At 39.6% G+C, this 11,700-nt stretch overlaps 1 protein-coding gene across 2 annotated transcripts in view; it reads right to left on the reverse strand.

The window, feature by feature from the left end:
• Positions 1 to 11,700, reverse strand: part of col18a1a (collagen type XVIII alpha 1 chain a) — an 87,266-nt gene that overhangs the window by 26,193 nt on the left and 49,373 nt on the right. For both annotated transcript variants that reach the window (XM_085375267.1, XM_085375268.1), the window contains 3 exons: positions 5,865 to 6,406; positions 2,972 to 3,055; positions 609 to 680 (listed from right to left, as the gene is read on the reverse strand). In XM_085375267.1, the coding sequence (XP_085231393.1) occupies positions 609 to 680; positions 2,972 to 3,055; positions 5,865 to 6,406 (698 nt within the window). The remainder of the gene's footprint in view (positions 1 to 608; positions 681 to 2,971; positions 3,056 to 5,864; positions 6,407 to 11,700) is intronic.

The following is an 11,700-nucleotide window of genomic DNA, read 5'->3' on the forward strand; positions in this document are numbered from 1 at the left end:
GGAGAAAAAAAAAAAAAGGTCAAGACAACTGTCCACTAGTAAATCAGTAAAGCGTCAGTGATAAAGAGATGATTTCCAAATCTAGTTTGCTAACAGCTGACTTACCTGCATGGCAAGTTAAAGTTTATATGTGGAAAGCATACCTGGTCATTGTCAACCACCATGTAGCAATGCCTTAAATGACGCTCTCCTAAAATTTGCTTTGTAAAAGCTCTTTGTCCCTAAATGTATACGACAGAAGCAGCTCGTGTTCCAGACATCAACTCAGCAGTTTTTAATCTCCCACGGGGGGATGAGTGGTCACTCACTTATATCGAGTAATCTGAGACATCAGTGGTATATTTAACACTGAGTTTACAGAAGCACAGTCTGCTGCACACACTCCGTGTCTTACTTGATCACCGGCTTGAATCCTTATGATGTATTAATGCATTCTTGTGCACGTTTGATCCACAACTTTAAAGCAAACTCATTAGCATGTTTACAACAGTGCATCGAGAGGAACAAGCAAAATAGCAGTGCAGTCGATCAAGCAGAATGCAAAGTGACAAAGATAAACCTTCATAGGAACTAAAGAAACTTGAGAATACACAAAAGATGTTGCATACCGTCCATGTGTGTTTTTCCGTGCCTGGTCTTGGGGGTCTGGTTTCCACATAACCGCTTCCTTCCCCTGAAGCCTGAGGAGACCCATCATACATTTTTACACTTCATTTTATTGTTAACAAGACCACGCTCTTGGTTTTATTCAGTGCTCTGACCATTATAAACCTGAAAATGTCCTTTTTAACTGTGTGCAAAGAAATGTTCTGATCTGTGGGAGAGTTTTAATAAAATATGTGTGCATATATAGTTTAAGACCAGAAGCTCTTTCCTTCCTGCGCTCTCAGTCACAGCGTATGTGGCCTCTTTTGCTCGACCGTGTTGTGTTTATTGTCGTAAATCTAGTATTCGTGTTACCTTCTTGGCTAGGTTCCATGTTACACAGAATTTATGTCTGCATTAACACCAGTAAGTCAAAGGCATACATATTTGCTATACTAATTTAGAGTAAGAAGCTTTCATACAATAAACTCCCATTACATTCAACCTTTCTTGATATATCAGCGTATTTGATGTGTTGACAAAACATGGAAACAGCTGTTAGGTTGCCATTGGAGATAAAAGGCACATCCTGAAATGGGAAACCTGTGATTTCCCTCATCTAATCCAAACAACATCTAAAAGATTTGATGACAACAAGCAGTAAAGTCACAAACTTTATTCTGTCAGTAAAGACATGGTTTTGGTGGTCTGGGTGAGCAGAACAGCTGTGAATGTTTTACTAAATAACAGTTAAGGCTGCTGGTGGGCTGCGGCGAGGCACCTGTGTTTGTGTCTGGGTGGTCAGGGTCAGCGGTGCAAAGGCTGCTCTCAGACTTACAGCCCTTACAGATTTACTGGTGATTTTAACCCTATGATGCCCTTTGTATCATATTTGATACATGATTAATACTTGCCATAATTTCAAAATGTTATGGACAAAACTTTTTTTGAATAAAATTAACATTGTTGTTAACAAAAAGTTGCCAAAAACACCCGATGTATCAAATGCGATACAAAAAATATATAATAAAAATAATAGGTAGTTATAAGGTTAATAAACATCTCAGTTCCAAAAAATGTGAATTTTCTGGCTATTTTTAATGGGTAGGGTCTTACTGGTTTAAGTGAAGTTGCATACTGAACTAAAGCATCAGTTTTAAGTAAAATGGCATCACTTGTGTTACTGTAGGATATCTCTTCCACGATTTGGCTGTTGTTATTTCCTTTAAAGTCATGATTAACTGATTCAAAACTGCAGAAATAAATCATTAGCTTTGGCTATGTCGATGATTAGCTGTCCATTCTTCTGCACACACATGCTGCTGGCTGTAACTAAAAAAAAAGATATCATAGAACAAAATCCCTGATTTGAGACTGTGATAAACATAATGTAGCAACTTTTTGGAACTGGCCATCTTGCCAGTTCCAAAAACTACTCCAGAGACAGTTTTATCTAGCTAGATAGCTAGCTAGCTAATTATCCCTGATATTAGTGGTTAAAAGACACAAGTGGTCAAAAGCTGGGACATTTCATTTTTTAACTGGGATTCAGCACATCCTTTAAAAAATTCTAATGTGCAATTATCTGAATTTGAAGCCTTGAAAATTACTTAAAACTTTTTATTACAGATCTTAAACATGGATCGGATTGGATTACTTTTACAAAGTGGAATTATCGTCAGCTTAATTTTTTTTTAAGCCATACTGTCCAAACTATAAAGGTAGCTGCAAAATGACAAAAAGCGCGAATGCAAACTGTGCAGCCTGTTTAAATTTTATCACATACACATAGCATACGTTTGTCTGCCTCTTTATTCTGCCTCTTTATTCACAACAGGTAGCAACGTATATTTGATTTGACAGATTTCTACACAAGGTGGACTTCGTGATCGAACACCAAAAAGATTTGGGTCTACTAAGTAAATGTGTAGACCACTGCAGTATGTAGCCACTATTGTGCACACATAGCTAATGCTGGTAGCATTGCATTTATCAGAGTTGAATGTGGTGTGAGCACAGCACCCTTTTTGTAAAAAAAATCAAACTACTAATACAGTTTTAGAGGAAAACTTCTGATCAAATAATATTATACTGATATTTGTGGCACTTTGCACCATGCATAACTTTGAGTGCATGATGCCAGATTAGTTTGCAGGCCAATGTTAACGTTGTCACCCAGAGTCACCTTTCCTTGGAGGTTAACATCCACACCTTACACAATGTTTAAACTGGCATTCTTTTGACTAGTCACCAACCTGGAAACTCTATGTGAAAACAGCACTGAAGCTTTACCTCTGTAAACACTTTCCTGACGAGTTTATGCCATATGTCCAGTGAGTTCAGTGTAGTGAGTCATCCAGTATGTATGTGATAAGTTGTTACTCACAATGTCTGAGTCATCTTCATCCTCCTCACAGTGCCTGCTGGCAGCAAAGGGATCTCCCATCACCCTCAGCTCACCGATCACGCCCTGTTGCAAAACATGAATGTGATATTTAAATGTTTGATGATAAAAGAACAGTACAGCTCTTCTTCTCACATATACAACATGTACAGCTGCCAGAACATGTATGCTTTTTCTTTTTCAGCAGTGCTTTGATTTAATTATATTTCTTAGGGAATTCCCCTTCCACAAAATCAGAAGGGCTATTGATGTCTCTGTCTGTGAAGTACCACTATCTGTGCCTCAAACACACCATCTGATACGTTCCCACACAGGACACTCACGCAGATAGCATTTTTACCGTCTTCCTGCCTATGAAAGGCTCATTAGCTGTGCATGTCGAGGTGGTCTCTCTGCTGTGGCATTATTTGAAGTCAACTCTTCTTCAGGACACATTTATGTCCCAAGAAAAAGAGTCAAATGGATTTTTTAAGAGAACTTTGAAGATAAAGAGCTCTTTGACATTTTAACCCAGTCTCTCCACAGACCTTTAAGGCCTATTCAGTAACATTTCCATACTGTGGATGTCCCTTTTAATCTTTACTGCTTCAGATCTTCACAATAAATCTTCGATTTTGTTCACATGAAGGTCAAAACTTGTCACTACAGCATGTGTTTTCTGATGAACTTAAAATACTTCTAAATCCCCCTTTAGAATGGAATGTCCATTTTCAAAATGCAAAATATAAATATTTAGATGTTTGCAAGAGCTTGCCAAGTCTTGATTTGATTAAGGAAATTAAATTCACAAGACCTCTGGAGCCCTAGGGCCATGCTCAGGTCAACACATAACACATGGGGGAAAAAAGTCCTCAGATTATTAAAAAAAAATTGCTTTAGGATTATATATATGCTTTAGGTTTTCAGCAACATATGCAGCTATCGTCAGTCATCAAAAAAGACTGAAACTAGTGTTACAGCTGAGAGAGGAAGCGAGAGATGATTTTCCAACGGGGAGATGGCTCGAGATTTAAGGGGTTTTAACCAGATGGGACGTAGTAGTTTGAAAAAAATAAAAATAAAAAAAATACATATTTAACAAAATTCTATCTTGTGTTATCATTTATGTAACAATTTCATTAAATAGATGCTTTTAGCAAATGGATGTGTTAGACAAATTATGTTGAATATGGAGCAGTAGTTATCGTAGATGGTATATGTATGCACGATGCTGTCATGCTTTTCAGATATATTTCAAAGTCAGTTCAAAGTATCTAAGGTGGAAGACTTTTATTTCGTATTAACAACATTGAAAGTGTGATCCTTTTTAATGGGGTCCTGAAATGCATGTTACTATTTTCTTTGAGAAGACAAACTGATGAGAGCATTCTATAAATGTCTAAGCTAACTCGGCTAGACTACACACCTTTGGAGGAGGAGCTGCAAGTTCAATTCCCACCCGGTATCCAATAAGGGTCCTGGCTAGACCCCCCCATGCTAGAACCAAGGCCTGGATTGGCACGGCTATGTCTGCAGCCTTTCCGCAGCTCAGACACAAGCATTTCACTACATGTTGTACTATGTACTATATATGTGACGAATAAAATTTGAAATAAATTTGTGTTGGTGTTCATATACCTCGAACTTTTAAAGAAGTGGTGCAGCATCTACCAAAAAGAACCACGGCACAGATTGGGTATCAAGAATCATGTAAATCTGCTGATGTTGGTACGGACTATTACATTTCTGGTATTTTGATGTCCGTGCCCAAAGCACTGTTCAAACGTGATTGGTCAATACCACAACAGAGCGAAACCAGAAAGCTTCCAATATACAAGTCTGAGAGCAGTCTGGGACGAAGCTGAAAACAGTGCCCATATTAGGCAAATCATTTTTTCCCTTTTTCTACATTTCTTTTCCATTTCATTTTATTTTCTATCAGTTTCCAGGGGAACGTAGGAGATTCCGTCAGTCTTGATGGATGCAACCTTAAAAAAAGTGGAAACTGGGACAAAAATGATTCACTTATACTTATATTTGTCTATTAATATAAGGTCATGCATGACTTTCATGGGTGTTGTCTATTAAGTGTTGAAATTCAAATCTAAAAAGCTTCCATTTTTTATTTTCCAAAAACAAAATTGCACAAATGAAAGATTGTTCCACACCCAAAAGGGTTTGGTTGAATTGTCAAGGCTCAAAGATATAAATCTTTTCAGCGATTTTAATCACAACTGTTACTAAAGAGTGCATAATTGCATTACATGGATATAAAACAATCACTCTGCAATGATTGATTGAGATCTCAAGTATGAAAAATAACTCAGTTCTTATATTGAGTTCTTCTCTTGTTTTTTGTGTTGATAAACTTAAAATAATTGCATGCTCAGAGGCAGAATGAAAAATGTGTAATTAGCCATGGTTGAACTACTGCAACCCCTGCAGCTAAGGCCGCCAGTTGTGGTGGCCAACCGCTGAGATGTACACCAGTCAAACGACTGGCACTAATTACATCACTACTGTGAGGTCTTCCAATTATTTGTAGAATCTACAGATGATGGTGATGCAATACAGACATTAATGTTTTGGTTTGGAGTAGGCAATTTGAGCAATTGGATCACATGAGAGTTATTCAGCCAAAATGTTTCACAGGATAATAACAACCGTGAAAAATCAAAACACTGATCTGCACCTTTCCAAGACTTCACGCAGCAGGAATCCGGTCTCTAAGTTAATGTTGGTTGTATGAAGCTTTAGTTTAGGAATGCAACAGTCTGATTTACTCGATGCACAATCGACAGATAGTTCTTTACCTGTTATGAAAGGATATAAAATAAATGTATTGTATTTACTATATCAGTGTTTTGGTTAAAAAGGTGAAAGCCTGTTTACACACCAGGAACTTATCAGGATCAGCTCCTCCAGCCTGCCCAACAAAGACGCCAGCACCACTTTCCAGCTCCATGTTCTCCGCTGACCTCTCGATGTGCACCACCTGAGGGTCTGTGTCACAGTTGAAGTAGAATAGCACCTTGTCGTCCATCACTGCGAGAGAAAAACGGGTCCAGGTGTTCGTCATAGAGGGCACGAGGAACCTGGCTGCCTCAAAGGACTGAGCTGACTTGGGCTTGGTGTAGTACAGAATGACATTTTGGTTGTTGTCCTGCACGGCTGACAGTTTAACTCCCACATGCATGATACTCTGCCGAGCATCCGTGATGGAGAAGATGACCCCGCCCTGGTTAGTGGTGGGTTTCAGGTTGAACATGAGGGAAAACTCTCGATAAAATGGGTTTGGGAGGTGGGCGCGTGCCAGCTGGCCCGTATTGGCATCCGGTCCAAAGACAAAACTAGGGGTGTTGTCTGGTCCGTAGATTTGGGTGATCTCACTTGGAGGAGGATCTCCAATCAGTTGTAGCAGGGAGACTCCACTGTCTTCTAAAGGGAGAGAAACAAGATGTCAGGCCACAGTGAGCATAAAACAGCAGAGGTTTAAAGGGAGGGCAGCATGGCAGAGTAGGGGTTAGACCAGGAGGCTGTTGGTAGGTGACAAAATGTGGATGTTTGTGATGGAGGTAGGACGGGTACTTGCACTAACTGCAGCTGAATCAGTCACAATGCCCTTTGTAAAGAAATGTATGTGAGAATGTAAATGGTACCACATCTGCTTTTAGCGAACCATGTTTTTTTTTCCTAGAAGCCCGGGGAAAGCAGCTACTCTCAAGGGACCACAAACAAACAAGTGATTTTATTACTTGAAAATATGGAAAGCAAAACATCTGCAAAAAAGGGAAAACGCGAGAGTAAGAAAAGGAACACTTTCTCAGACGTTGGAAGTCCTGCACACCAAAAGCAAGAACTTCCTAAAGTAAGAAAGAAAGAAACCTTGTCAAGGTTTATCCTCTACTCATGCACAGTGGAAGTAGATGAAAAGCCTGATGCAGACTATGGAACAGATGAATATTTATGCATCATTCCTGAAGACACTGACAAAAAAAAAAAAAAAAAAAAACACGCAAAACTTGCATGACATCTGCTAGATGTCATGACTTGGGGCACTGCAGGGACCAACAGCTGGGCCTCCGGCATGTCTGTGCTGACACTTCCATCACCCTGGGCGACGCTGGCAAAGTCAGTGCATAATTTAAAGTGTTTAAGAAAGGCAAAAAAAACCACAAAGAGCAATGTGTATTCATGCACATGCACTGTGGACACAGATTTTGATGTACTGACATCAAACCAAACCTCTGCTCTTTGATCCCCCCCCCCAAAAAGAAAAAAATGTTTCCATGTGTTAAAAACAGAATGACCAAAATGACTGTTTTTGGACAACATGTGATGCATTTCTGATTCTTTGAAGAAATGCTTTGGTTTACCACCTGGTGACTAACAAGCGAGCTCTATCGCTCAGTTCAAAGCCTCTCCACTGCCTGAGTGCTGGAGATCAATTGGATCAGCAGTTGGCTGCGTCGAGAGCCTAAACACACGAGATATTTTATCTGAGCCGAAGATCCCGCTCTCTTCAGTACCATCATAAACACCAGTCTGAATATTCTGCTCACTATCGGAGGACTGCAGATGCATTTATTTGAATCTGCGCTAACAGAGAACCCAGTCAAGCTGCAACAGGATGGCAATAAAAATACCTTCCATTGTGCAGTTCCTCTCTGCACCAATCAGACTTCTAGAACAGATTTATCAGTAAGCAGATGAGACCATTAATAGATGTACACTCACATACATATATGCATGTCAACAGACATATAAGTAAAGTCCAAAGACTGATAAATATTTTACTGGAGCCTGGGAAACACTTAGTCATAGCCAAAGTCGTTATATCATTTAGAAGGTTAGAGGCCATATTACAAGCCAACACATCAAAACTAATAATTAAATTTACAGTCCCAAAACAATCAAAACTTCAGTATAACCTATCTAAATTAAAAAAGAAAGGGAAACAAATCACCACAGGATGACACAACGGCCTCCAGGTTCAGAATAGCTCAGACGTAGGTCACTGACTGTGGTTTGCACCCGGCTGACCAGATGTTTACTCTGATAAAATCAGAATGAGGCACCTTGAGGGTCCCTTCAGTGGGCATGTGCTGACATGTCTGATCCTGGCTCGCTGTCTTGTGCATAATCGGCCAAAGGAGGTTTTAAGAAAGGTAAAAACCTTGTAATAATTCAAAGGGGAAATTCATCATTTGGGGAATTGTAAATCCTTCTGCTTTGGGGGCTGAAGCAGTTGGAAGTTGAAGTTTTAATGCAGCTACAGTGCATAACTGAACATGCAATGTATTTTTTCTGCAAGCAAAGTGGAAAGAATGATTTGATTTGTGTGCAAATTAAAATGAAAGGTCTGTAATAAGGTGGAATGCGTACACAGATCCTGGTTGTCCTTCAGCATGCAGCAATTCTCTGCAGTGCAAACTGAGGATATGACCTCACCGTCTACTCCTCGCAATTTCTCTTTCACCTGGATTTCAAGCATCTGATTTTGATTCCTTCAACAAATAAAAAGCCGACATGCTGTTGGAACACGAATGCACGGACTCGAGCTTTCCAAACCCCTAATTAGCAAAACATCTCACCTATTAGCAATGAGCTACACCGACCAGATGTGCACTGTTTTGAGCCATGCTTAGAATTGACCAAAAAAGGTATCTCCATTTACAGCCTGATGCAACTGTGATGCAACTGTGCTTAATGCCATTTTGAGACTTAAAATGTCATCTTCAGATCTAAAGCTGATTGAAAGGTTTGACCTGCTTTAGGATTTCGGAGGAATGCTTTTACTGAATCTGGTTTAGTGTGTCTGCATTGTCAGCAAAGAGCCAACCAGCCATTCCATCTCAGACATCAAAAGTTGTAGGGGGCCTCAGAGAGGTCACCATTAGCATTTTAAGTGCAATCTCAATTCAGGTTTTCTTAAATAGCTTTTGTTAAACGCTGACAGCTTCAAGGTCAGTTGGGAATAGAAAAGATCTGTGATGAATGGAGCACTGCAGGGTTTACGGTGCTAGTTTGTCTTGTCAGGAAGACCGCTTACTGACTCCTTTTCATTTCTTCACATTTCAAGACGGTGTAGCAGACTTTGTGGTACCCTGTTGATAAAGCTGTATATACACTGTCAGCTGTACGCACAGCTTTGGAGAGCACAAGATCCTGTATAAACCATAGGAAAACATTCAAACATCTGGACAGTGAGAAACTGTGCGGCTTTTCCCAACAAAATCTATCAGCATTTAAAACATCCCTTGAGGCCTGCTGAGACGAGGGCAACGATCTCTCCCCTCAGTGTACAGAAGGCGGGGCAGTGGTCTGACCCTGTGTTTGGAGGGTCAGAGTTCATCTCTGAAAGCTGAAATTACAGTCCCATGATTTTTTTTTCACCATAATCCTTGTGCATCTGCAGCATGAATCATATATGTGAAGCAATTCTCAGACAATTTAAAGTAAAGCAAATTCATTGTGCTCACATGATCACATGATTAGTGGAAGTTTAATATAAAGCTACACTGTTGCTTAAAACAGTATAATATTTGTTTTAATCTTCTTCTTGTCAAGGATGTGTGATACTCTGAGAACTTTGAAAAAAGTCTTAAGTTACATGAATATAGAAAAAAATGTAGTTTTAAGAAATAAAAACTAAACACTGATTTTTTTAGATAAATAAATAATAAAGTTCTTTCCGTTCTGCAGTCCACTTTTTGTTTTTTAAATCGAATGCTCAGAACAAACCCACATCACAGTCCAGGAAGGAGATTTTATCCTGACTCAACCTGAAGACTAAACTGTAATTCTTAAACCACAAAAAGGAGCACGAGTCTACCGCCAGCTGTGAAATTCACTCTTTGGAAAAGAGCTCAGTTCTCTACCTGTGAAGTAACATTTTTTTAGGCAATACACCCCCTTGCCCCATGCTGCTGTGTTCACAGATGTGTTTTTAACTACAGAAAGAAAAAATGCAAATGCGTCTATACAAATGGTAGAGACAGCACCTCAAACATGCACAGGATATAACAGCTGAACATCTGTATCCATGTCCGTGTCAGCTTGATGTTGATGGGACAGTTTAAGCCAACGTATTGGCCTTCTTGACTATGACATATGAGCCCATCAGAAGAAAAGACATTTATGGATATAATATTGAATTAGCTAAATGTTCAAATATGGCGTGATTAGGATCTAAATGGTTACCAGTACCAGAATTTCACAATTACATCACTCTGGTAAACCATTAAAAACTTTAAGAACTTAACCAGCTTAAAACATCCCGGTGCTTTTGTTCTTTTCTGTTTTTGCAACACAGCCTCATTCTCATTTTGTACTTCTGCAACACAAACCAGAGGGGGCAACGGGTTTCTGCCAGCAAAGAAGTCAGACCACACTGTGCCCATAATTGGCACCCTCCTGAGAGCCAAGTCAAAAGGATTCCCTGGCAAGCAGTGTAGTGAAGGACTGCAGCCAGCTTTGGGCCTTCCTCTTGTCATAAGATAAAACATCAGTCTCAGCTCAGTAGAACCATGGTGTTAAAAAAACATACAGAACACCAAAGAAAGTACACTAGCTAAAAAACATAAGCTAAAATGTTCACAGACATTTAAGTAGCATTAAAAAAAAGTAACATGTAGGTCTGTCAGCACAGCCCATATAGCTTGTAATTTCCAATAAAAACTCCAATCTGCTATAAATTAATATGGTTTAATATTAAATATTAACTAAGCTTGACCTCCAGAGCCTGACATGGTTGACTGCTCGTCTTTCAAGCTGGGAAGAGACAACCATGCAAATCATCACTAAAAAGGCCAAAAAGCAAAACAATCTCCCTTCCCACCACCCTCAAACAAACTCCCCACATGAATCTCCCGCTTGGATGCATCAACACTGCAGCCAGTAATTTTAGTGTATAAACTGTTCCTTTGTATTTTTCAACCCATGCCAGTGGGTCTGTCTTCAATTCACCCAAAATATCAACTGACCAAGATGGCAGCATGTCATGAAACATTTGCATTACAAGTTATATTTGCATGACGTAGGAGTGTGCTGGTTTAAGGTCAAAGACAAAATAGAGAGTATGACTGCCCTCCTCCCAAACTTGAAATAGTAAAGTGGGGTTGAGGCTTTTCAGATACTACATGTAAGGGCTCTGTTTAGAAGCTGAAAGGCTTGTAAGCGGGTGGGCACAGTCTTAGAGAAAGATACTGGGAAAATAAACTGAGAAATAAAGCACTTTTGGCTTTAAAATATTTTCTTGGCCATCTACAGTATGTGTAACCTTAAGCGTGAGCAGAGGTTGCTGCAGTGAGAAACAGGAAGAGACATATTTAGTTATTAGGAAGAATATAAAATCAGTAGGCAGTTGTTTACAGGCAGCATACAGTAGAATTTAAAGTTTATTAGATATCCTTAGTACTTGGGGCTGAGGAGACTTTATAGGTGCAGTAGTAACTCTACAGCAGAGCAATGCTTTTCATCACATCTATTCAGCCATCACTCTAACCAAGCCATGTGCTTCAGTGGATTGTTGTTTGAGTCATACCAGATGGTGTTGACTGCAGTGGATTTCAATCTATCCCAGAAAGATTTAGAGTAACTGAGAGCACTCCGGTTATACCTTGAGGCAACTTTCACAAGCAACGTGCATGCTTGGGTGATGAACTATCTTCTAGAGTTGCAACAAAACCTGCCCTCAGGATATAAAGAAGGCAACATGATTGATCCTTCCA

Source organism: Diplotaxodon limnothrissa, linkage group LG16, assembly GCF_057381915.1.
Source record: "Diplotaxodon limnothrissa isolate DT_005_m linkage group LG16, D_limnothrissa_male_GT1.1, whole genome shotgun sequence".
Classification (NCBI taxonomy): domain Eukaryota; kingdom Metazoa; phylum Chordata; class Actinopteri; order Cichliformes; family Cichlidae; genus Diplotaxodon; species Diplotaxodon limnothrissa.